Source organism: Lissotriton helveticus, chromosome 4_1 (assembly GCF_964261635.1).
Source record: "Lissotriton helveticus chromosome 4_1, aLisHel1.1, whole genome shotgun sequence".
Classification (NCBI taxonomy): Eukaryota; Metazoa; Chordata; class Amphibia; order Caudata; family Salamandridae; genus Lissotriton; species Lissotriton helveticus.
In genome coordinates, this window is record NC_136063.1 from 1878871035 (window position 1) to 1878892947 (window position 21913).

Sequence of the window (21913 nt, forward strand, 5' to 3'; positions counted from 1 at the left end):
CTTGATCCGGAAACATTTTTAGTTTATAAAGGGCATTGCTGATAAGGAACAATAGGCCGGATGTACGAAGATATTTTGCATTGGCAATCTCTGAGATTCGCAAATTCATTGGTTTTGTGACAAAATGCATTTTCAAATTGCATTTTTCTACTGTAAAAACACATTTTAAACAAGTTGGAAAACGTTTTTAGAGTTGTAAAATGGATTTTGCAATCTATACCAAATTCCAAATTGGTGGCGTTGTGGAAAAATCATTCTTCCAAATTGGTATTCAGCATGGGATGTGCAAATGGTTTGCAATCACAATTCCGGTCACAAACCAGTGACCAATTACCAACTCCTAAAAATAATTAGTCACTGATTTGCAAAGAGGAAAGGTTCCTACTGTGACCTCTTCTCTTCTACTCACTTGCCCTCTTCTCTTCTACTCACTTGCCCTCACTACCTCTGAGTTACGGTTGCGGCTGAAGGGGGAGTGACACTCTTTCCCCCTTTTAAAACACGCAAACACGGGCCCTGTCCTCTTGCCGCACCACTGCATAGCTCACATCCCCTTTGCATTTCGAGTTATTGAGATTATGGGGGACAGACTGATTTATTTCATACATCAAGGACACAATCCCCGTGCCTGACCTCAAGATGGCCGCCTCAGTGGGTTGCTCCATGATGCTCTACTACTCCTCGAGTAACTGGCCTACGACCTTGATCTTGATCACAGCCCTCTCCTGACCTTGAACCTGCTCACCCTTCTGGACTTTTACATTGGGATCTTTCCCGTGACCATGGAGACTTAGCTATTTGACCAATGCCCGGTGGAGCTACCTGATAGCTATTGAGGAGATAGGCTATGGACTCCCCCTCGGGCGTCACCTACCCAGCCGGACTTTGGACAGACTTTCCTAAGTCTCTCCGTCATACCCCCTCCTACCCCTACACCCCTCCCCTTCTCCTTTCTTTTCGTCTTCTTTAATGTTTTTCCGTGGGACTTAGCTATTTGGCTGATGCCCGGTGGAGCTACCTGATAGCTATTGAGGAGATGGGCTATGGACTTCCCCCTCGGCCCTCACCTACCCAGCTTGTCCTTGAACAGACGTTTCCTTCATCTCTCCGACGTATCTCCCCCTACTCCTGTTCCCTACCCCCTTACCTTTCTTCACTCCATGAACCTCGTCCTCAATGCTACTTAATTGTTTTCATTGGTATATTATGTAATTTGTAACAGATGTAATTGTTGCAACTTTGTGGAACCTTATGTAAAGCCCTCTGATACCTTCGGGTCTAGCCAGCGCTATATAAAACTCTTTAAATAAATAAATACATTCTAGAATTGTGGAGGCAACCTCAGGTGTAAAAGCAAGTAGTCCAGGGGACCACTGCCTGCTCTCTCGCATGTTTTTGCAAACAGGAAACTTCCTTTTTTGAAGCAGCATTGTTTCCTTCGAGGAAGTTAAGCTACATTGGAAAAACTATTCTCATTTGGGAATGCAAACACTGCTGCATCCAAACACAGGGGGGGTCACAAAAAGCCTAATAATATTCATTAGGAAGCTCTTTCTGCGACCCCTGGCCAGTGGCAGCTGGCACAGATCTGGGGTGGTGGGGCAGAGGGCAGGGGGGTAAAGAAAATAAATTCTCCTTGCCACGTTTCTCCTCCGTCTCTCCTCCACATATCTTCTGGCCGGAACAGGAAGCAGCCAGACTCCCCTAGGCCAATCATAACGTTGCAATGCAACGTTGTGACTGGTCTGAGTGCCGTGGTTCAGCATTCAGATGGGTACTGGGAGCCTGGGAATGTTCTCCACCTAGGCTGTAATACAGACGGCCAGCCAAACATTCATGCGCTTTTACAGAGTGCCTACAACTCATCCCCCTGTTCTGAGAGATCTCTTAGTATATCTGGCACTGTGTGTTCTTAACAAGCCTCAGTGCCCATGAAGTTGGGGTACCATTTAAGATATGGAATTGTTGGTGCCAATAGGTTGATCCACACTGACAATTGTTTTTTTTCCTGTGTACCTCTGAGCCAAGAATCATAAAGAGGAACAAAATCCACATGCCATTTAAACTAAAATGGTATACTTCCCACACATAGGCGTTTTCCTTTCTTTTGGTTAGGCTCAGAGGGCTGGGGGTGATGGGGGGAGGGGGGGTCTTTGTTTCCTAGGTCTTTACTGTTATATTCATTATTATAGCGCTGACATGGCTCCAATATCCCGATTCGCTTCAATTATTATTTAACAATGAAAAGACCTATGTATTACTGGCTTTGAATAAGGAAACATTTGAGAAAAGCAAAATCATAGACATCCACAAAGCAATATGTTAGCCATCGGAGGTGCTCACAGGAAGCTCACGGGAGGCATTCTGTATGAGCTGAGCAAGGAGGTTTAATGGTCCAGGAAAAGAAAAAGTAATTTGCATTTTGAGCGCTCATTAACTACCTAGTGGTGGCAGCATTCTTCGTACTAGGACTTCATTCTAAAGAAAAGAGTGTTCATCCTCTGATGACTATAACAAGAGTCGAAGAAAATTACCGGCCCATTTTACTATATTTCCTTGAAGAAAAAATGCTGCCATTATAATGATTGTGCTTCAATAACAAAAACGGTGCTATGGAACCAATTTATACAAATCCTTATTCAAAATAGGTTTATCAATTACCTATCTGACCTGACAAAATTCTTCAAAAGTAAATCAACTCAGTTTTCTATATATATCATTTAAATCCTGAAACCTTAGCAAATCAAAAAACATTCTTTATACAGTGTGTTTTATTCACTCATATCTTTTTTGTGTATTTATTCTTTTACTTTACACACTTCTTTTTTATATAGAGATACTCTTCTTTTGTGTTCTACAAATCTAAAATTACAATATATACATATCCACCACACAGTTTACATAAACCTCTAAAGAAAACATTTTTTAGAAAATGAAAAAGTGAGAAAGTGACTACAATATTTACATATTGTTTCGAAATAGCCCCTATTCTTTAAATGGATGCTCTATATCTTATTATCTAAAGAGCATTCCTCAGTCTTACTGGTACACCTTACTCCTGCAGTATCAGGGAGATTGGTTATTTTATCCCTTCTATTCTGAACTGCTATTTTCTAAGTTGTCACCAAATTATAATTCATTAGGTGTCCGTTTCCAAGGTTGTCGACGCGTTTCAGCCCCTTTAAATTCTGGGCCTCATCAGGACTAGGGCTTTGGCATACACATAGAATTATGTTGCACCGATATGTTGGAAAGCATTTCCAATTGGAACTGGGGAGTCGCGACTAAATGGATGTATTTTCATGGGTAGTGGCCTTTCCACTGTCCTTCAGGTTGCACCAACAATTCACCGTCCATCTTGGGGGACTGCAAGTCCAAGGACTCTCTGTAGAATTACACCTGGACCTGCTACCTTCTATAATGATTGTGAACACAGCTGAACCTTTCATACAGGACATCTTACCTCATCATTTTCATTTCCATTTGTACTCTTTCGTGCAGATTTGTACTGGAAAAAAAAATAAAAAATGATGGTTAATGTTTTTTCAGTCTTCCAAATCGTGTAAAAACCATCCAAATTTAGGATGGAGAATCTCGCTTCCGACGGGTCTGTTCTCAAATTAGAGTGCCTACCTCCCAGGAATCTTATACGGACGACTTTCTTCCCTGTAATACCATTCTTCAGAAATACTGTGGTTCCCTATTCCAACAAAACTCGACTCTTTGCTTAAAACAATCTCAATAATTCTAAAAACTCATATGCCTTGTTGTTCATATCAAATTTCAGAGCGTCTTATCAGACATCATTTAACCACAATGAGCATAATAGTTAATGCATGTTTTTTTTTATCTCACTAAGTTAATTATCTATTGTTTTTTCCCTTTTAATGAGTGTTCTCCGACTAAAAGAACTGCCAGGGATGGGGTTATTTCAGGAGCTCTAAAGGCCATAAGGTGATATTAATAGACATTTAAAATGTACATAATAAAATATAAACATCAACTGTGTCCATGCTTGTCTAAGGCTTATTATAGGATATCGGGACAGCATCAATTGCTGCGGGGTTGGGGAAGCAGGGGTAGGCAATCCATTCTATCTACAGCAGTATCTGCATGCCACCCACTAGGACTCCACCACACAGCCTACCCTTCCTGAATGTCAACTGTTCCCTCATCCCCAGAGGATCCCATTCATCAACCACTTCTCTCCAGAGTAGAGAAATAGGTCTGCAATGTACGCCCCTAGCTTCCTCCCTCTGAAGTGCCCTTTCCTCAGCCCGTGCCCAGTCACTAAAATTAGACAGCCATGTCACTGCACTAGGTCCCCTGGGTGATTACCAGGCAATTGCCACACCCCACCTGGCAAAGACAGGGCCAAGTCCATAAATCTATTTCCCACCCTCCTTGGGCCTAGCCTACAGAAAAGAGCATGTAAACAAACAGCAGGTGTATTAGTTATTAATCTATATAGGGTCTTAATAAGAAGCGAAATTACATCCCCCCCAGAACCCTACAAGTCCAGGACACCCCATGTCATGTGTCCAAATTCTGCTCCTAAAGTTGTGCAGCGAGGTCAACCTCTTGGCTCTCCGCCATATATTGACTGGATCCTGTCAGGAGTAAGATATGTCCTATGGATGTCATTAAATTGAATGTATTTTAGATGTGTGTTGCAAGAAACCTTCTGTAGATAAGCAAGCACCCTCCCCATCCAGTGTCCGTCATTCCCTCCCCAAATGAGCTGACCAACAAGCCAGAGAGCACCCAAAGGTTTTGTTACCATTCCTTTTAGGGCCTTATAGAACCACAAGACCAAATGGTAGCTCGCAAACCAGCGTTGCAGCAACCGTGCTGATTTCGATGGGATATTATTCCTGACTCGGTCCATTATCAAGTGGTCGAGGGTTACATTGGTTAAACCGGCGAGATCGAGTATTCGTCTCTCCCACCCTTAAACATCAGAAGTAAAAGACATACGCCGCTAAGGAATCCATTATCAAGCTGAATAATCGTAGAAGTGGATGTAATTATACCCACTGGCTTGGAGTAAAAGACGAGTCACCTAAACGTTGGATTTCCATCGCTTCACACACAAATACTGTCCCCAGATAAAACTGTCCTGATGAGACCCGGTACCTAGAGAGGGTCGAAACGCCGTAGACGAATTAGAGTAAAGAGACACACACAACAAATAGAATTGTCGCATTTTATATGTGTCCTTTGTTGTTCTTTTGTTTCTGTACTGATAACCTTCAATTGAATATGTCACGATTTTCACTGTAAATATGGTTACGGTCACTACACTTGGGGTTATGTGAATCATCTTTTTTTAATGTTTTTCATTGTTTTTATGTGCAATGTATATACATTGTTGACTTTGTAGAAATAAAGTGCCTAGTTCGGTGAAATAGGCTATAACCATTTGAATGTTTAGTGAGCTTGTCAGAGTATATATAACTGACCTAAAATAACTAGATAAAATCAGTATATCGTTTCTATCAGGCTGGGCAAACCATTTAATTGCCATTAATGTGTTATTGAAATGTTTAAATGAGTTCCTTGTGAACATTGTTCTTTCAGTACAACTGTACTTACCCAGTTTGCAAGGACGTATGGGTTGCTCTTGTTTTGTGTATTATTGAACTAAAGAAAGACAAAAGCTCGCCATGAGGAAGTCCCACCAATGGGAGTTCAGGAGTGTAAGGGGACACTGCAGTAGAGTAACACAGGCACCCGCAGCCCCCGTAGTGCGGGGGACCCCAAGCTCCAGGGGCCCCCTCAGCACAATATTCTTTCTCTAGAGCTGCTGATCAAATCCAGAGGGTGCCCATCCACGTACCTTGCAAGGGGCCCCCCTCGGGTTTCGTTACACCAGTGTGCCGTAGCCTACGTCACCAGCAGTTCAGGACATGAGACAAAAGGATACACGGGCATGGAATCTGGATTGCCGGGCATAACAGTTTTGCCAATAGGAGTCCAAGGTTGGGTCACAGCTCACCAGAACAAGATCTGTTAGACCCACTCCATCAAGCCATCTCACGATCCAATGATATTGAGCTGCTAGAAAGTACAATTCAAAGTCCTGGACTCCCAGGACACCCTCAAGTAGGTACCAACAGAGGGTAGACAATGCAACCCTCTGGCGCCCGCCATCCCAAATCAGGTCACAAAGGAGTGCTTTGTGTCTCCGGACCCAGGAACCCAGAATTTTCAACTGAAGATTTACAAAAAAGTAGAGACGTCTAAGGTGCATGAACATTTTAGAAAGTGCAATGCGCACTGTTAGAACTGAGGGTCTCTAGTTGGCAGAGGTAGGTATCACTGTCCAAATAGGGTCCCTTGCTTCTAGTCAGGGCAAGGAGATAACCCTCAGAGATAACCCCTGCTCACCCTCTAGGTAGCTTGGCACGAGCAGTCTAGGCTAACCAGAGGCAATGTGCAAAGTATTTGTACCAACACTCACAGTAACACAGTGAAAATACCACAAACTGACTCCACAACAGTTTAGAAAAATAAAGGTATTTAATCTAAACTACACAAGACCAAAATGACAAAAATCCAACATACACAGTTCAAGAATATGGTTTCAAAAGAGTTCTTAAGGTTGCGATAAAATACTTCAGGTTGCGATAAAATAATCCACAGATACGTGAAAAGTTCACAGTTGTGTCACGTTTACTCACAGTACCTTTTAGTTGCAACAAAGTTCCAAAAGCAGAAGCTGGTGCGGTGGAAAACAAGCGATGCGTTACTCCTGAGACCCTGGGGAGGCGATGCGACAGCCCCGCTGCAGCAGCGGGCGTGTTGCGACGAATCCGGTCTGTATGGGGAGGAAGGCCACTTGTATGGATTCCGGTGCGTAGGTTGCGTAGGCAGTTTGTTCTCGCAAAGGCACGATGTGACGATCTCGTAGGGGCTGCGACGATCTCCGGGGCGACGATGCGCGGTCCAGCGGTGATCCTCTCTCTCGCAGCTCCTCGATGCGATGATTCTGCGAAGATGCTCGCAGCGACGTGATGCGGTCCGTAAGCAAGCGGTGCGGCGATCTCACCCAGCGACGACAGGCTCTGCGACGACACTCGCAGCGATGTTCGACTTTCCCGCACCGGTCTGGTGCGTCCCGCAAACGAAGGATGCGACGGCTCTGGCAGCGGCGTCAGGCGCTGCGACGATCTCGACCTTCGTAGCGGCGGGAAACTTCTCGCACTGTCGGGGATGCGCTCCGCAAGCGAGCGATGCGGCACTTTTCAATTTCAAAAGTCTCTCAAGCTTAGTTTTAAGCTTCCCAGCACAGGTACAACTTCCAGAGGCCCCACAACTGGATCAAGGACTCTAGGAAGGACAGAACTCTCTCAGCAGAGTTCAGGGAAGCTGTGGGTGAAGTCTGTTTGTTCCTGGGACTTCAGAACAGGGAGCCAGCTCTTCTCAGGCCCTTGGAGATTCCTTCAAGACAGGGTACACAGCAAAGTCCTTCCCCTCTCCTTGGCAGCAAAGCAACAGCAGGTCAGTCCAGCAGAGCAACAGCAGGACAGTCTTCTTTCTTCAGAGTCAGCTTTCTCCTTGGCAGAGGTTCCTTCTTGATTCCAGGATGATCTAATTTTCTGTTGTCAGGGGTCCTGTACTTATACCCCTAAAGTCTTTGTTCTCTCTGTGCATGTGGGCCCTGAGCCCGGTCTGAACCAGTTCTGGGTGTTTCCGGAGTACTTTGTTTTGCTGGCTTCTGCTTTCCTTTCAGAGTGAGGGGCAGGGTCCTCAGCCGCCCAGCAGGAGGTGGAGCCAGCATTGTGGAAGGCAGGCACAGCCCTATTCAGGCCCAGGTGCTAACTCCTCCCACCACTCCAGTTGCAAATGCAGTCATTCAGCCTAGGGCTGACTCAGCCAGCATCCTGGGGAATTCCCCAGCCCCTGTCACTCTCAAACCAGACAGTCAATACACAAACAGGCCCAGGCACACAGAAGGGTCAGACAAGAGAACAGCAACTTTCTAAAAGTGCTGTTCTCAAACACAGGATTTAAAAACAACCTTTCCTAAAAGATGTGTTATTAAATTCTGAGTTCAGGGATACTAGATACTTATGTCCTATCTTGTTCCTATGAGAAGAAATGCTGTTAAGCACTGTAGCCAGCATCCCCCATGTTAATCTATGGAGCAAGAGAGCCTTACAGTAGTGAAAAACGAAATTGGCTGTAATTCACTACCAGAACATGTTACCTGCACCAGTACATGCTCTACCTTTCACATACACTGCACCCTGCCCAGGGGGGTCCCTTTGGCCTTCCATAGGGGTGACTGATGTGCACAAAAAGGGAAGGGTTAGGCCTGGTCAGTGGGGACACTGACCAGGAGGACATGGCAGTTTCTAAACTGCACACAGGCACTGCAGTGGCAGGCCTGAGACACCATTTTAGGGCTACTCATGTGGGTGGCACAATCAGTGCTGCAGGCCCACTAGTAGCATTTGTCATCACCAGCCCTGGCACACCCAGTGCACTTTACTAGGAACTTCATGGTGATACAAATATGCCAAACATGTATATCCAATCAGAATAACAATTTACATAGGGAGCACTTACACTCTGGCACTGATCAGCAGTGGCAGAGTGTCCAAAGCATCTAAACCAGCAAAAACGAAATCCAGCACAGCATCAAAAATACAGGAGGTAGAGGCAAAAAGATAGGGGGAAACCACGCCAAAGATGTCAGGTCTAACACGTGTCCCCTCCAGCTGAAAGTGGGGAGAACTACCCACCCTCTTGGGAGTTCTCTTCACTAGGACGGAAAAAATCTGGACAGACCATCAGCGTTGGCGTGTTCTGTACCAGGGCGGTGTTCCACCGTAAAGTCCATTCCCTGTAGGGAGATGGACCACCTCAACAGTTTTGGGTTCTCACCCCTCATTTGCATCAACCATCTGAGGGGCCTGTGGTCGGTCTTAACACGGAAGTGAGTCCCAAACAGGTAGGGCCTCAGTTTCTTCAGAGCCCAGACCACAGCAAAAGCTTCCCTTTCGATCGCACTCCACCTCTGTTCCCTGGGGAGTAGCCTCCTACTAATGAAAGCTACCGGCTGGTCTCCATTCTCCTCAGTTACTTGTGAGAGTACTGCTCCCACACCATGCTCTGAAGCGTCCGTCTGTAGTATGAACTCACTGGAAAAGTCAGGTGCCTTGAGCACCGGTGCTGTGCAAATTGCAGTTTTCAGGGCATCAAAAGCAGTTTGGCAGGCGTCAGTCCAGTCAACTCTTTTGGGCAACTTATTGGAAGTGAGTTCTGTCAAGGGGGCGAGAATGGTGCCATATCCCTTGACAAACGGTCTGTAATACCCGGTGAGTCCTAAAAAGGCTCTCACCTCTGTCTGGGTCTTGGGGGGCTCCCAAGCCAGAATTGTATCAATCTTTGCCTTTAGGGGCGCCACCTGGCCGCTTCCCACCTGGTGTCCCAAATACACCACAGATCCCTGCCCTATCTGGCACTTCCTGACCTTGATAGTGAGGCCTGCCCTTTGCAGAGCCTTCAACACTTCCCAGAGGTGTTGCAGGTGTTCCTCCCACGTGGAGCTGAACACAGCAATGTCATCCAGGTATGCGGCGCTGAATTCCTCCAGTACCTGATTAACCAGTCTCTGGAATGTGGCAGGGACATTCTTCAACCCAAAGGGCATGACTCGGAACTGGAAGTGCCCCTCTGGTGTTGAAAATGCTGACCTCTCTTTGGCCCCATCAGTTAAGGCAATCTGCCAGTACCCAGAAGTCAAATCAAATGTACTGAGGTACTGGGCAGCTCCCAACCGATCCACAAGCTCATCAGCTCTGGGGATGGGGTGTGCGTCAGTCTTCGTGACCGCATTGAGCCCACGGTAGTCCACGCAAAACCGGAGTTCTGGAGGGCCACCGGGCGTAGCAGCTTTCTTGGGCACCATGACCACTGGGCTAGCCCAAGAGCTGCTGGAGGGCTCAATCACCCCTAGCGCCAACATCTTGAAAACCTCTTCCTTGATGCTGGCCCTGACCTTGTCAGCTACCCTGTAAAATTTTTGTTTCACAGGCAGACTGTCTCCAGTGTCCACATCATGGACGCACCAGTTGGTGACTCCTGGGGTCAGGGAGAACAGGGAGGAGAACTGACCCAACACTTGGCGACAGTCACTCTGCTGTTCTGGGGTCAGGGTGGGCGAGAGGACCACACCATCCACTGACCCATCTTGCTCCTTAACTGCCAGGAGGTCAGGGAGAGGATCACTATCCTCTTCCATTCCTGCACCTGTAGCCATGAGCATTGTCACTTCAGACCTCTCAAAGTGTGGTTTGAGGCGGTTCACATGCAAGACTCTCAGGGGCTGCCTGGGAGTCCTCAGGTTAACCAGGTAGGTTACCTCACTCTTCCTTTCCACCATCTCATATGGCCCAGTGCACTTGTCTTGGAGCGCACAAGGCTCCACTGGCGCCATCACCCACACTTTCTGCCCAGGTTCAAATTCGACCAGAGTGGTATTCTGGTCGTTCCATCTTTTCATTTCTTCCTGGCTTGCTTCCAGGTTCGCCTGAGCGAGCTTCCTGAAGCGTTGTGTCTGGTTGCGGATGGCCAGCACATAGCTGAACACATCCTGGGGGGTTTTCCCATGGGACTTTTCCCAACCCTCCTTCACCAGTGAGAGAGGTCCTCTAACAGGGTGGCCGTACAGGAGTTCAAAGGGACTGAACCCTAAGGATTTCTGAGGCACCTCCCTGTAGGCAAACAACAGGCATGGTAACAAGACGTCCCACTTCCGTCTCATTGGCTCTGCTAGGCCCATAATCATACCTTTTAGGGTCCGGTTGAACCTTTCAACCAGCCCATTTCCTTGAGGGTGGTAAGGAGTGGTGAACTTATAAGTTACCCCACACTCCTCCCACAGAGACTTCATGTACTTAGAGATGAAGTTGGTACCCCGGTCGGAGACCACCTCTCTGGGGAACCCCACATGGGAAAAGATCCCCATCAATGCACGGCCCACCACGGGTGCTGTGATTGTCCTGAGAGGGACTGCTTCCGGGTACCGGGTGGCATGGTCCACCAAGACCAGGATGAACCTGTTGCCTAAGGCTGTCTTGGGGTCCAGGGGCCCTACAATGTCTATGCCAACCCGCTCGAAAGGGGTGCTCACCACTGGGAAGGGTTGAAGGGGTACCTTCAACTTCATTCCAGTCTTGCCACTGGCTTGACAGGTTTGGCAAGATCTGCAAAAGGAACCAACGTGCTTTCTCATCTGGGGCCAGTGAAAGTGGCTGACAAGCCGGTTCAGGGTCTTGTCTTGCCCCAGATGTCCTGCAAGAGGCACGTCATGACCCAGACCCATTAGGAAGTTTCTGAAGCGCTCGGGTACCACCAGCACACGGGCTGCACTGGGCTCAGCAAACTTAGGCTCGCTATATAGTAGGGCATCTTCCCAGTAGATAAAGTGATCTCTGGCTGCTCCACCTGCTGCCTGATCTACAGCCTGTTGCCGCAGACCAATAAGGGAAGGGCATTCTTTCTGCGCCTGGCAGAATTCCTCCCTCGAGGGACCACCTTCCTGCTGCCAATGGGTCAGCTCAGGTAGGTCTCCCAGTTCGGCCACCTGTTCCCCTGTAGGTTCCAGGGCATCCCCCTCAGGATCTGCTTCCTCCTGGACCGTGGGAACGGTTGGGGCTGGTTTCCCGCGCCCTCTGCCTCTCCTGGCAGGTCTCTGGGCCACTGTTTCAGGCTCCCGTTCTGCTGAATCACCCTTACTGGCTGCCATAGCACGCGTGGTCACACAGATCCAGGCAGGCAGACCCAACATCTCCAAGTGAGTTCTGTGTTCTACATCCTTCCATGGAGAACTCTCCAGGTCGTTGCCTAACAGACAGTCTACAGGCAAGGCATCACTGACAACTACTTCCAAAAGACCACAGACTCCCCCCCATGCAAAGGGAACACCTGCCAGCTTGCAGAGGCGCACTGAGCTGTCAGCTGCCACTACAGGGCGGAGTACATCAGGGATGATTTGCTCTTCAGACACCCACTGACACCTCACGGATGTCACGCTGGCTCCTGTGGCTCTCAGAGCCTCAATCTGCCTCCCATTGATGGTCACCTTCTGCCCATATTTCTTAGTGTTATAGGGCAGTAAGGTTTCCTGGACCATCTCTCGGTCTCCTAGAGAGACAAGGGACATAACTGCTAAGCCCACCTCCCCACTAGAAATCAAATCCCCGCCCAAAGCTACACTTGCTAACCCTGGTGCTGGAGCACCTGTGGGCGCTGTTTTCTTTTTGGGACATTGTGGAGCTATGTGGCCAACCTCTTTGCAGTGATAGCATGTAGGTGGACCCCTGTTGTCCCTGTTATCTCCATTGTCCCGCCTGCCCTTAGAGGGCCATGGCTGTTTAGGTTTGAGGGGTTGGGATTCCTTTCCCTGGGAACTATTTTGGGGCCCTGGTGAGAACTCCTTTTGGTTACCCTTGTCCCCCCCACTCTTCTGCTGGGGACCCTGCCCACCTTTGGCTGTGGTACCCACAATTCCTCTGTGGACCCTGGGCCCAGGCACACAGAAGGGTCAGACAAGAGAACAGCAACTTTCTAAAAGTGCTGTTCTCAAACGCAGGATTTAAAAACAACCTTTCCTAAAAGATGTGTTATTAAATTCTGAGTTCAGGGATACTAGATACTTATGTCCTATCTTGTTCCTATGAGAAGAAATGCTGTTAACCACTGAAGCCAGCATCCCCCATGTTAATCTATGGAGCAAGATAGCCTTACAGTAGTGAAAAACGAAAATGGCTGTAATTCACTACCAGAACATGTTACCTGCACCAGTACATGCTCTACCTTTCCCATACACTGCACCGTGCCCAGGGGGGTACCTTGGGCCTTCCATAGGGGTGACTGATGTGCACAAAAAGGGAAGGGTTAGGCCTGGTCAGTGGGGACACTGACCAGGAGGGCATGGCAGTTTCTAAACTGCACACAGGCACTGCAGTGGCAGGCCTGAGACACCATTTTAGGGCTACTCGTGTGGGTGGCACAATCAGTGCTGCAAGCCCACTAGTAGCATTTGTCATCACCAGCCCTGGCACACCCAGTGCACTTTACTAGGGACTTCATGGTGATACAAATATGCCAAAACACTTGCACTCTGGCACTGATCAGCAGTGGCAGAGTGTCCAAAGCATCTAAACCAGCAAAAACGAAATCCAGCACAGCATCAAAAATACAGGAGGTAGAGGCAAAAAGATAGGGGGAAACCACGCTAAGGATGCCAGGTCTAACACGCACAATGATTGGTAGTTTGCAAGAACGCCAAGAAAGACACACAGGACTTCAGTGATTGAATGGCCCACCATATTCTCCTCCCGCAGGTCCTCCCGATCGCGGAACATTTAGACACCTAAATATTTAGAGGATCGCGGAGCCCAGAGTATATTAAATGGACTAGAAACTGGGCGATCCAAACCTGTGACCACCGAAAAGACACACGTCGTACTACTATTTACCCGGAGACCCGAGCACTCCCTAAAAATGTCCAGGAGTTGCAGAGCTGGAGGAATATCTGTTGCACCATCCCTAGGGTCCACAGACTGATGCTAAGACACCAGGGCTTTTAAGGTCTAGCGGGGCCTTCTAAGGTCTAGCTGAGGAATGTGCTCTCTCAGGAGAGTGGACTGGTTGAACCTGGTTTCCCAGTTCCAAATTCAGCATCTCTGGCCAAAGAAGTGCCACTTCCTCTCCACCACTGGACACCATACTGCCCCACTTAGAGAAAATCGCACTGCCTTCAACTACAACCAAATTGTGCCCCTCTATAAACACCTAGATTAGATTCAATTCAAATTATACACTCTACAAGAGTAATACGCTGGCTGAAAAAAGTAACAACATTCTGGAAAAAGCAAACACTCATGGGGAATACAGCTTAACACTTTTACACTCATTATTCAGAAATCAATGAGCATTTTTGCCTGAAAAGTTAAGCACATGACTACAGGGCTCAGAAGGGACCAGTCTCAGTGTCCATTCCTTGTATCCTTACAAAACATAGGCAGTATAGTTTAAAAAGACCACATCCCTGAACACAGAGCTGCAGTACACATTTTATTAACTAAAATAGGGAAAACAACTGATAAGGATCACATTAAACGTTTTCCAATCCAATCTTCAAGCAGGTATTGCAGTACCTCCATGAATGACGCACTTTCCCACTTGGGGAAAAATGCTGTTCTAAGAAAGATGAGAAAAGAAAAGTAGAGCTTCATTGGCAAACGCTGTAAAGTGCTGCTAATGTGTTTGGGGGTGAATAAAATCAATCAGGCCAATTTGCGTCCACTCTCTCTTGCTTTAGTTATGTATTTATTGTTCAAATTTTAAATCTTTTTTTCTCTCCTCCCGAGGCTGCATAGAAAAATATCAGAAAAAGACATTTGCAGCAAAAGTGTTTCCTCTTTTTTTGGATCCTTTTCGCAGAGGAACGAATGAAGGAAAGCTGAGTAAAGAGAAGTCACGGTTTTCAACAAGTGACCTGAAACACGACAAAAAGGTAGAGAATAAGAGAAAGAGAGGGGCGGCTGCTAGCGGGTGGAGGATGAGAAGTGGACACGGTCCATGACTTCTCTGGGCAAGAAGGAAACGACAGCCCTTTTCCTTCTCTGCCCACCCGTCCTTGAACAGTCACGAACGGCCGGGCTATATCGGCCGTCCTGGGACGCACATCTAAAATAATAAAGATGGGGAACGGACTGTATTAGATTAAAGAAGTGGGGGCACGCGGTGCCCTGCCGATCCCGCCCACTTCGACCACTGGCTCCAGAGAAGAGTGCCAGTAACAACGGTGCCACTTCGTAGCACATTCCAATGTGGTTCTTGAAGAACTGTTCTTCCAGGAAGAATCAAGGTACTGCGTGCTAACAATTGGCCTACGTAGGGTTGTGCATTTGTTGGTACGATGTGCTACCACCTGCCTTGTGCTGGTGGTAATGAGGCATGGTATTGACACGCAGTCGCGTCGTTTTACAGTTTACGCACGTGACATTATACATGCGGTTTTACAGCAGAACTCATAATCTGTGAAAACAGAACGGCGTGTGCTTAAAAGTATGGTAGAATAATCAGCGTTGTATATTTATTGCAACTGTGCCTCCAGGTTCATCCCACAACGAGTCCTGGTTTTAAATACTCCAGGTCATATCTATGAAATGAGGGTTTTGCGTGTCTGTGATATTAACACAGCGCTTCAATACCCAAGGTGGGGATTGAAGTGTTAACTTGAATAAAGAAATCTGTCTAGACCCCCGACAGCAGCTAAATTTACCCTGCATCGTGATTCTTAATACATATATTGTGCAACACTTAATGGGGATGCTCTCTGATGTCCAAGATGAAAGGCTAATGACACATCCCAGGTACAAATGTATGTGTTCAGACCCGTGTAATCTTCCATCTAGTAAACAAGCACTGGCGTTGCCAATAGGTTTCGCATTTGGAAAGTTGGAGCTATTGGTTTTGTAAATGACATTTTATATTTATATATATAACGTGGCATTAAAACCAGCTCTTTAGTTAATTTATAATTAAAAACAACCTGGAGTTGTCTTGATACGGAATTTAAAACTTACAAAAACATCTCTAAAGTACTGAAGCGCATCAAATAATGTGTTCTTTTTAAATAAAAAAATAACTCCATGGCACTGCACAAAAGGTGTATCTTCGTGAATCTGTTGTGTACTGTGTTCTTGTGGACTGGGTATTGTTGTAGAAGATTGGTTTTGATTTATTTTTTCCCAAAAAATCTCTTTAAATTAAGTATTTTAAAAGTTTTGAAGCTGCATCTTTATAGAGTGTTTTACTCTGCACCCTTTATTGCCCCAATGACTTTGTTTGCCCCTATGAACAATGAAAATATTCGCTGTGAAATATTGATTTTGCACTTACAGTTTTTGTACTTTAAACGTAAGGAAACCTCTATAACATGTGTCTTGTGCGGATGGGTCGTAATGCCTCTCCCCTCCCTCAACAATTGTAATAAACAGCATTTATCATTTAGGCCTCGATTTTGAATCCGGCGCTGAAGTCAAACCAGAGAGCAGGGGCTGAATTCGAGGGTTGAGATAAAGTGCCGTAAAGTGCGTCTTTCTGCAGAGATGTATGAGAGGAATGTGTGAGAGGGCAGGCGCGGTCTCTTAACCCGGCTCTACTCCAGTAATAACAGGCACTTTGACCTTTGAACTGTAATAATAAATGTGCGGACGCTGGCTTATTTCGACACTTTCTCCAAATAACCAGTTTTATTGGGCGACAAGTACTGTCCAAACTCTCACCACTGCCTTTTCTTTTCACAAGGCCCCTGTGGGCTTCCCGTTCATTGGTGAAGGGGGTGTGATATTATAGCGCCCACTGGTGTGTGCAGAGCTTGCCTTTGTGTCGGCCTGCTCCAATTAAAGGGAGAAGGTGTTGGCTTCCCCCAGTCACACTCAAGGGCACTTTTGGTGGCCCTGCGATAAAAGTGACAGCACTTTGAAGGAGCACTTTAGCAGGCTGGTGAGACTTCTTCCTAATTCATTTGCCCCCACCCCTCCCCTCCCCCCTTAATTGCTGATCACCCTCTAAGCTTCGGCGCTTCCTTACCAGGGGAGGCTGGTAATGCTGATCTCAGGGGTCCCAGCTGGGAATCCTGGCCTTGTTTGTGGAAGGAAGCGCCGCCTGCGCTTATCTGATGCTTCGAGGCCCCTGCGTCTGTCTAGGCGGCCGATAGCGTTCTCCGTCTCCGAGGCCCCTTCGGAGATGTTGCTGGCAACATTAAAGTTTAAGAAGCAAAGAAAGACACGCAATCCTTCACTAAACACCGGCCCCCTCCCCATGCCCCCACCGACCCCTCCCCCGTCGTTTCACTATCGGTCATGTTTTTATTTATTTATTTATGCATTTTTATATAGCGCGGACTTTACCCGAAGGTGTCAGAGCGCTTCACAAAAGGAACAGAAATGAAACATAATGAGAAACATTACAAAAGAACAGATTACAAAAGCATACGTTACGTTACATAAGGTAATAGTGACAATTGTGAGCAAACAAAATACATGAGGTAGTAAAAATTGTGAGCAACCATATGAGCATCTTGACTACAAGTCCCAGAATTCATTGCATGACTACAACACGGTGTCCTTGATGACAGGGAGTCATCTGGTTAGTGGCCCTTTCTTCTAATGACAGACATGTTCTTTAAACAACCCAATGTGACCTTTCCCCAAAAAACCGAGTGTTTCTCTAATTATTTGTCCAATTGTCGGAACAGGATTTGGAATGCTCTGGCGCTGGCTGCATTAAGGGGGCAGGGAGGCGGAGTTCCCAGAGTCAGCAGGGGTGCGAATCTGTTTGCAATCTGAGGTACAATGTCTGCTGCATTCGGACAGCCAATCAGCAAATGATGCAAGGGAGGAGTAAGTATTGAAGAGGCATTGTCGCCTTATTAAGGGAAATAAATAGGTTGGGTGCAAAAAAACACTATTGTAGTGAAAGTAAATAGAGAGCGTTCTGGGCGAAGCACTAATGCGATTTAAAAGTAACGCTTTTGCTGCACTGTATTATCCGAGCTTCAACATAGCATCCGTCAATGGCTTGAATGCGACTTCCATTACCATTACATTCTCTCTTTTTTGTTTGCTGATATCATACATAGTAATAAGGAATGCGTGTTTTACGTTGGATTGGCAAAAAAGTATGTCATTTGGAAGAAAAAGTAAAGCGTGAGCAGGAGGGGGCAAAGGGAGAGAAAGAGAGAGAGAGCGAGAGAGAGAGAAAAGTAAAGCGCGAGCCAGAGAGAGACAAGGGCGTGAACAGGGATGTAATTAGGGGGGAGGAGGGACGGAACTGAAGTGCTGGTGGGCAGAAAGGACGGCCGTGGGAGGCGGATTAGGGAGATGCTTGTGCTTGTGTGGTCACGTGACCCGCTTTTGTGGCCACGTGACCTCACATGCACTGTGAAGAAACGCCAGTGGTTTCACGAGTCGGATCAAGCACTTGAATTTTCGCCTATTACATTCGCAAGCGAATTATAATAGGCGAAACCTAAAAATGCAGCAGAAACACCTTAGTTTAGTTATTTTCAAAGATGAGGGTCGATCTTCACAGGGCTACTGGATTGCACGGAAATGTCGCCATGAAAACATACTAAAGAGTGGCACCTTCAGGCCATAAACAGGTACTGCTAGCAACTGTCAGGCGTGACCCATAATAAACAACTGCTCAGTTAAAAAGATGTGTAAAATACCTTAAAATACTCTTTCCTAATTTGTTTGGTTCTTCTTCTTTCTTCATTATGCCAAATGAAAGACTGTGTTTCCGTCATCTGCTGTTCTTCTGTTTCATCCTTTCGTATTTCTAAGGACTAAAGAAAAAGAAAACACTTCCATCACTGATATAGGAGTGACCTCGTAATTCAACGTTCTGAAGTTCTCACATTTCGAATTCGTGCAACTTGGAGCTACTGTTAAATTCCTATCCATATTACATAATGAAACAATGATAACCCGACCAACCACTACAGAAATGGCAATTCTACCAACCCTCAAAATCTTGGTCTTTTTGCATTAGTTTGTGAGCACAACATGATACTTCTCAGTTGTGCATACTGCACACGCTATGACGTGAACTCGCACTTTATGAACAGACCGTACGAAAGTTAGTGAGGAATTAAACCACTCTTATTTTACTCTATAAACTGAGCCCAGAAAATAACAGAGAATGTATCTTTGTGCACTATTTGCAGTGTAGTGGTATTTAGTACAGTATTTCAAACAGCGTGCGTTATTGAGCAAACACAAGGAGATAATGGTCGGAGCACTGAAACTTTTCAGACACTCACCTCGGTCACAGATCTGGGTTGAATCCATCATCGTTCTTTAGCTCACTTGCCACCTCAGTTCAGACCCAGCCATGCACATCAGTCTTGACACTGTGCCTCATGGGAAAAGTCCAGCCCGAACTGCCAAGCCAGGTCTTCCCTGAACCGGAAACATGCATCCCGGACCGGTTTCAGGGTAACACCCCTCATCAGACAGGCTAACTTGAACCCAGTGGCAAAGTGAGCAAGGGACCCACGTCTTGGCGTACCCTACTAACTTAGGGCGAAAAAAGCAAACACAAGGAGATAATGGATGGAGCACCGAAACTTTTCAGACACTCACCCCCAGTCACAGATCTGGGTTGAAACCATCACTCTTCCTTTAGCTCACTTTGCCACCCCAGTTCAGACCCAGCCATATGCAAATCAGTCCTGACCCTGTGCCTCATGGGAACAGTCCAGCCCTAACTTCGAAGGCAGGTCTTCCCTGGACCAGCATTCTGGAACCGGTTTCAGGGTTAAACCCCTCATCAGCCAGGCTAGCTTGATTCCAGTGGCAACGTGAGCAAGGGACCCACGTCTGGGCATACCCAGTCAAAGATCTGGGTTGAATGTGCTCCATTTCATTGCATGGCGGTCATTGCTGTTGGATGGCAAGCAAAATCATTGTTTGCGTTCTGTCAACATATATAAAATACAAACATTGTGGGTTGTGGCTGTAAAGCAGCACCGAGACGCAAAAACCCAGTGGAGCAAAAGAGAACACCTGCATCGTGTTAAATGGAGCCACTTTGGCAGCTACATAATTTAGCCCTCGACATCTTGGCACGGAACGTTCAAGAAACGGGGACACTTCTCATTTCAACCAATAGACACTACGGGTCCAGTTCATAAAGGGATTCATAAATCTGCACCCCTAAATGTACTCATGTGCACAGGGGCTTACTTACTATTTTTCTATATACCAAAAACTTAGAACTAGTGTGTTTGGAAAGCTGTGCCAGTCACAGCACTCTCGGCGTACTACTGAGTCAGTCATGTGATGCTTTTAAACGCTCCTATCTGCATTTATGTCTTCTAGGTACCCTTACATGGATACCTGAAATGCAAAAACTTAGCCATTTGTGTCCAAAGATGTAGGTTTACAGTTACAGAACTTTGCTGAACCTTGCTGCATTTGATCCTTTCAGCGCTCCTGCCCAGGGAAAAACAGTGTTCTGGGGTTCTGCCTGCCCGCCTCCCGCCGCCTTACTCCTTGTTTCACCGTGGAGTCGGGCCGCCGAGTGGAGTGTGGGCGGAGCTAAAAAACTACAATCCCCAGCAGCCCTAGCGGCATCCAGAGTCACCTTTCCGCGCCAGAAGGCGCTTAAAACCAGCGTCATCCCGGTCAGGTGGGGGAACTTTGCTGAACCTTGCTGCATTTGATCCTTTTTGCCTCACCTCTGATTCAGCGCTCCTGCCCAGGGAAAAACAGCGTTCTGGGGTTCTGCTGCCCGCCTCCCGCCGCCTTACTCCTTGTTTCACCGTGGAGTCGGGCCGCCGAGTGGAGTGTGGGCGGAGCTAAAAAACTACAATCCCCATCAGCCCTAGCGGCATCCAGAGTCACCTTTCCGCGCCAGGAGGCACTTAAAACCAGCGTCATCCCGGTCGAGTGGGGGAACTTTGCTGAACCTTGCTGCATTTGATCCTTTTTGCCTCACCTCTGATTCAGCGCTCCTGCCCAGGGAAAAACAGCGTTCTGGGGTTCTGCCTGCCCGCCTCCGCCGCCTTACTCCTTGTTTCACCGTGGAGTCGGGCCGCCGAGTGGAGTGTGGGCGGAGCTAAAAAACTACAATCCCCAGCAGCCCTAGCGGCACCCAGAGTCACCTTTCCGCGCCAGGAGGCGCTTAAAACCAGCGTCATCCCCGTCTCGCGGGACGCCGGGCGAAGCCCAGGCAAAGGTCGGGCCGTTTTGTGGCCGTTCGGTGGCTGAAGGAGGCTGGGCTGGGCCCTTTCTCTAATATTGTTTAAACGCCACTACCTGATGGAGTAAGTCTGCCACCTCTTTGATATTGAGCACCCTTGTTATGCGCATATACTATATTTACATATAATAACTGTACCTTTTATTGCCACTCTTTGACAAGTCCTGTTTTCCCAGCGATCACCTATAGGGCCTTCGAACCGGTTGCGCTTCCTATAATACACATTTACTGGGCAACTATGTTGGAGGGGAATTTATCTGGGGTTCGTACTCTTATTACTAGAGGTTGTCCTTTGGAGTATCAACAAACAACATTAGCTTGGCGATATAACACTTACATAGATTTTACCAGCACCTATGCCCGTTAACCCCGAAAAAATTATGCTAGTTGAAGCAGTGGGAAATAACAAAGGTACCCTTGATGATTACTTTAGAAAACCTCCCCACGATATGGAAAGGGACTGCTTACTGGCTGAACGCAGGGCAGAGCGGCGCCGCTCGATTGAAGCTATTAAAAATAGACTCCCTTTGGACGTACCATCCCAGATTAACCCAGCAGGTGTAGGTTTGACACTAGGAAACGAGGATCCGTTATCTACGCAGGGTATCCCTATGCTCCTGCGAGATACGCCTCCCTCAGCGACTGCCCTTAATAGCATGGAACAAAATAATATTCCAACTACTAGTGACACTAATGTAGTTATAGAAATCATACCCGATACTCCCCGAGTAGTGGTGGGGAATATACAAAAGAAAGCAGGGAAACGGGAAGTCGTTAAAGTCTTTGGCCCGCCACCAAACAAGAGAAGGAGGAGGGGAGGTGCTCCACAAAGAGTTAAGATCAGCCATACTGACTTTGGGAAGGGAAATAAGGCTACTGATATATCTGCTCTTACCACAAAGGTTATATTACCTCCAGATCAAGGTCAGGAGGTCTCACAAGAAATAGTATCACCTATAAATACCCCTACACTGAGTGTATCCAGTCCAGGCTCAACATCTACCAGGAACGGCACGACCAAGGAACAATTGCCCCCCGTCTCTCTTGACAGCATTGAACACTTACTTAAGTCGTTTACATCCCCCATACTGGAGAGGCTGAAGAGGTTGGAGCAGTG

At 47.0% G+C, this 21913-nt stretch overlaps 1 protein-coding gene across 1 annotated transcript in view; it reads right to left on the reverse strand.

The window, feature by feature from the left end:
- Nucleotides 1–21913, reverse strand: part of LRCH2 (leucine rich repeats and calponin homology domain containing 2) — a 973671-nt gene that overhangs the window by 256916 nt on the left and 694842 nt on the right. Inside the window, exons 14-15 of the mRNA XM_078688532.1 lie at nt 18260–18376; nt 3464–3508 (exon numbers count right to left, since the gene is read on the reverse strand). Of these exons, the coding sequence (XP_078544658.1) occupies nt 3464–3508; nt 18260–18376 (162 nt within the window). The remainder of the gene's footprint in view (nt 1–3463; nt 3509–18259; nt 18377–21913) is intronic.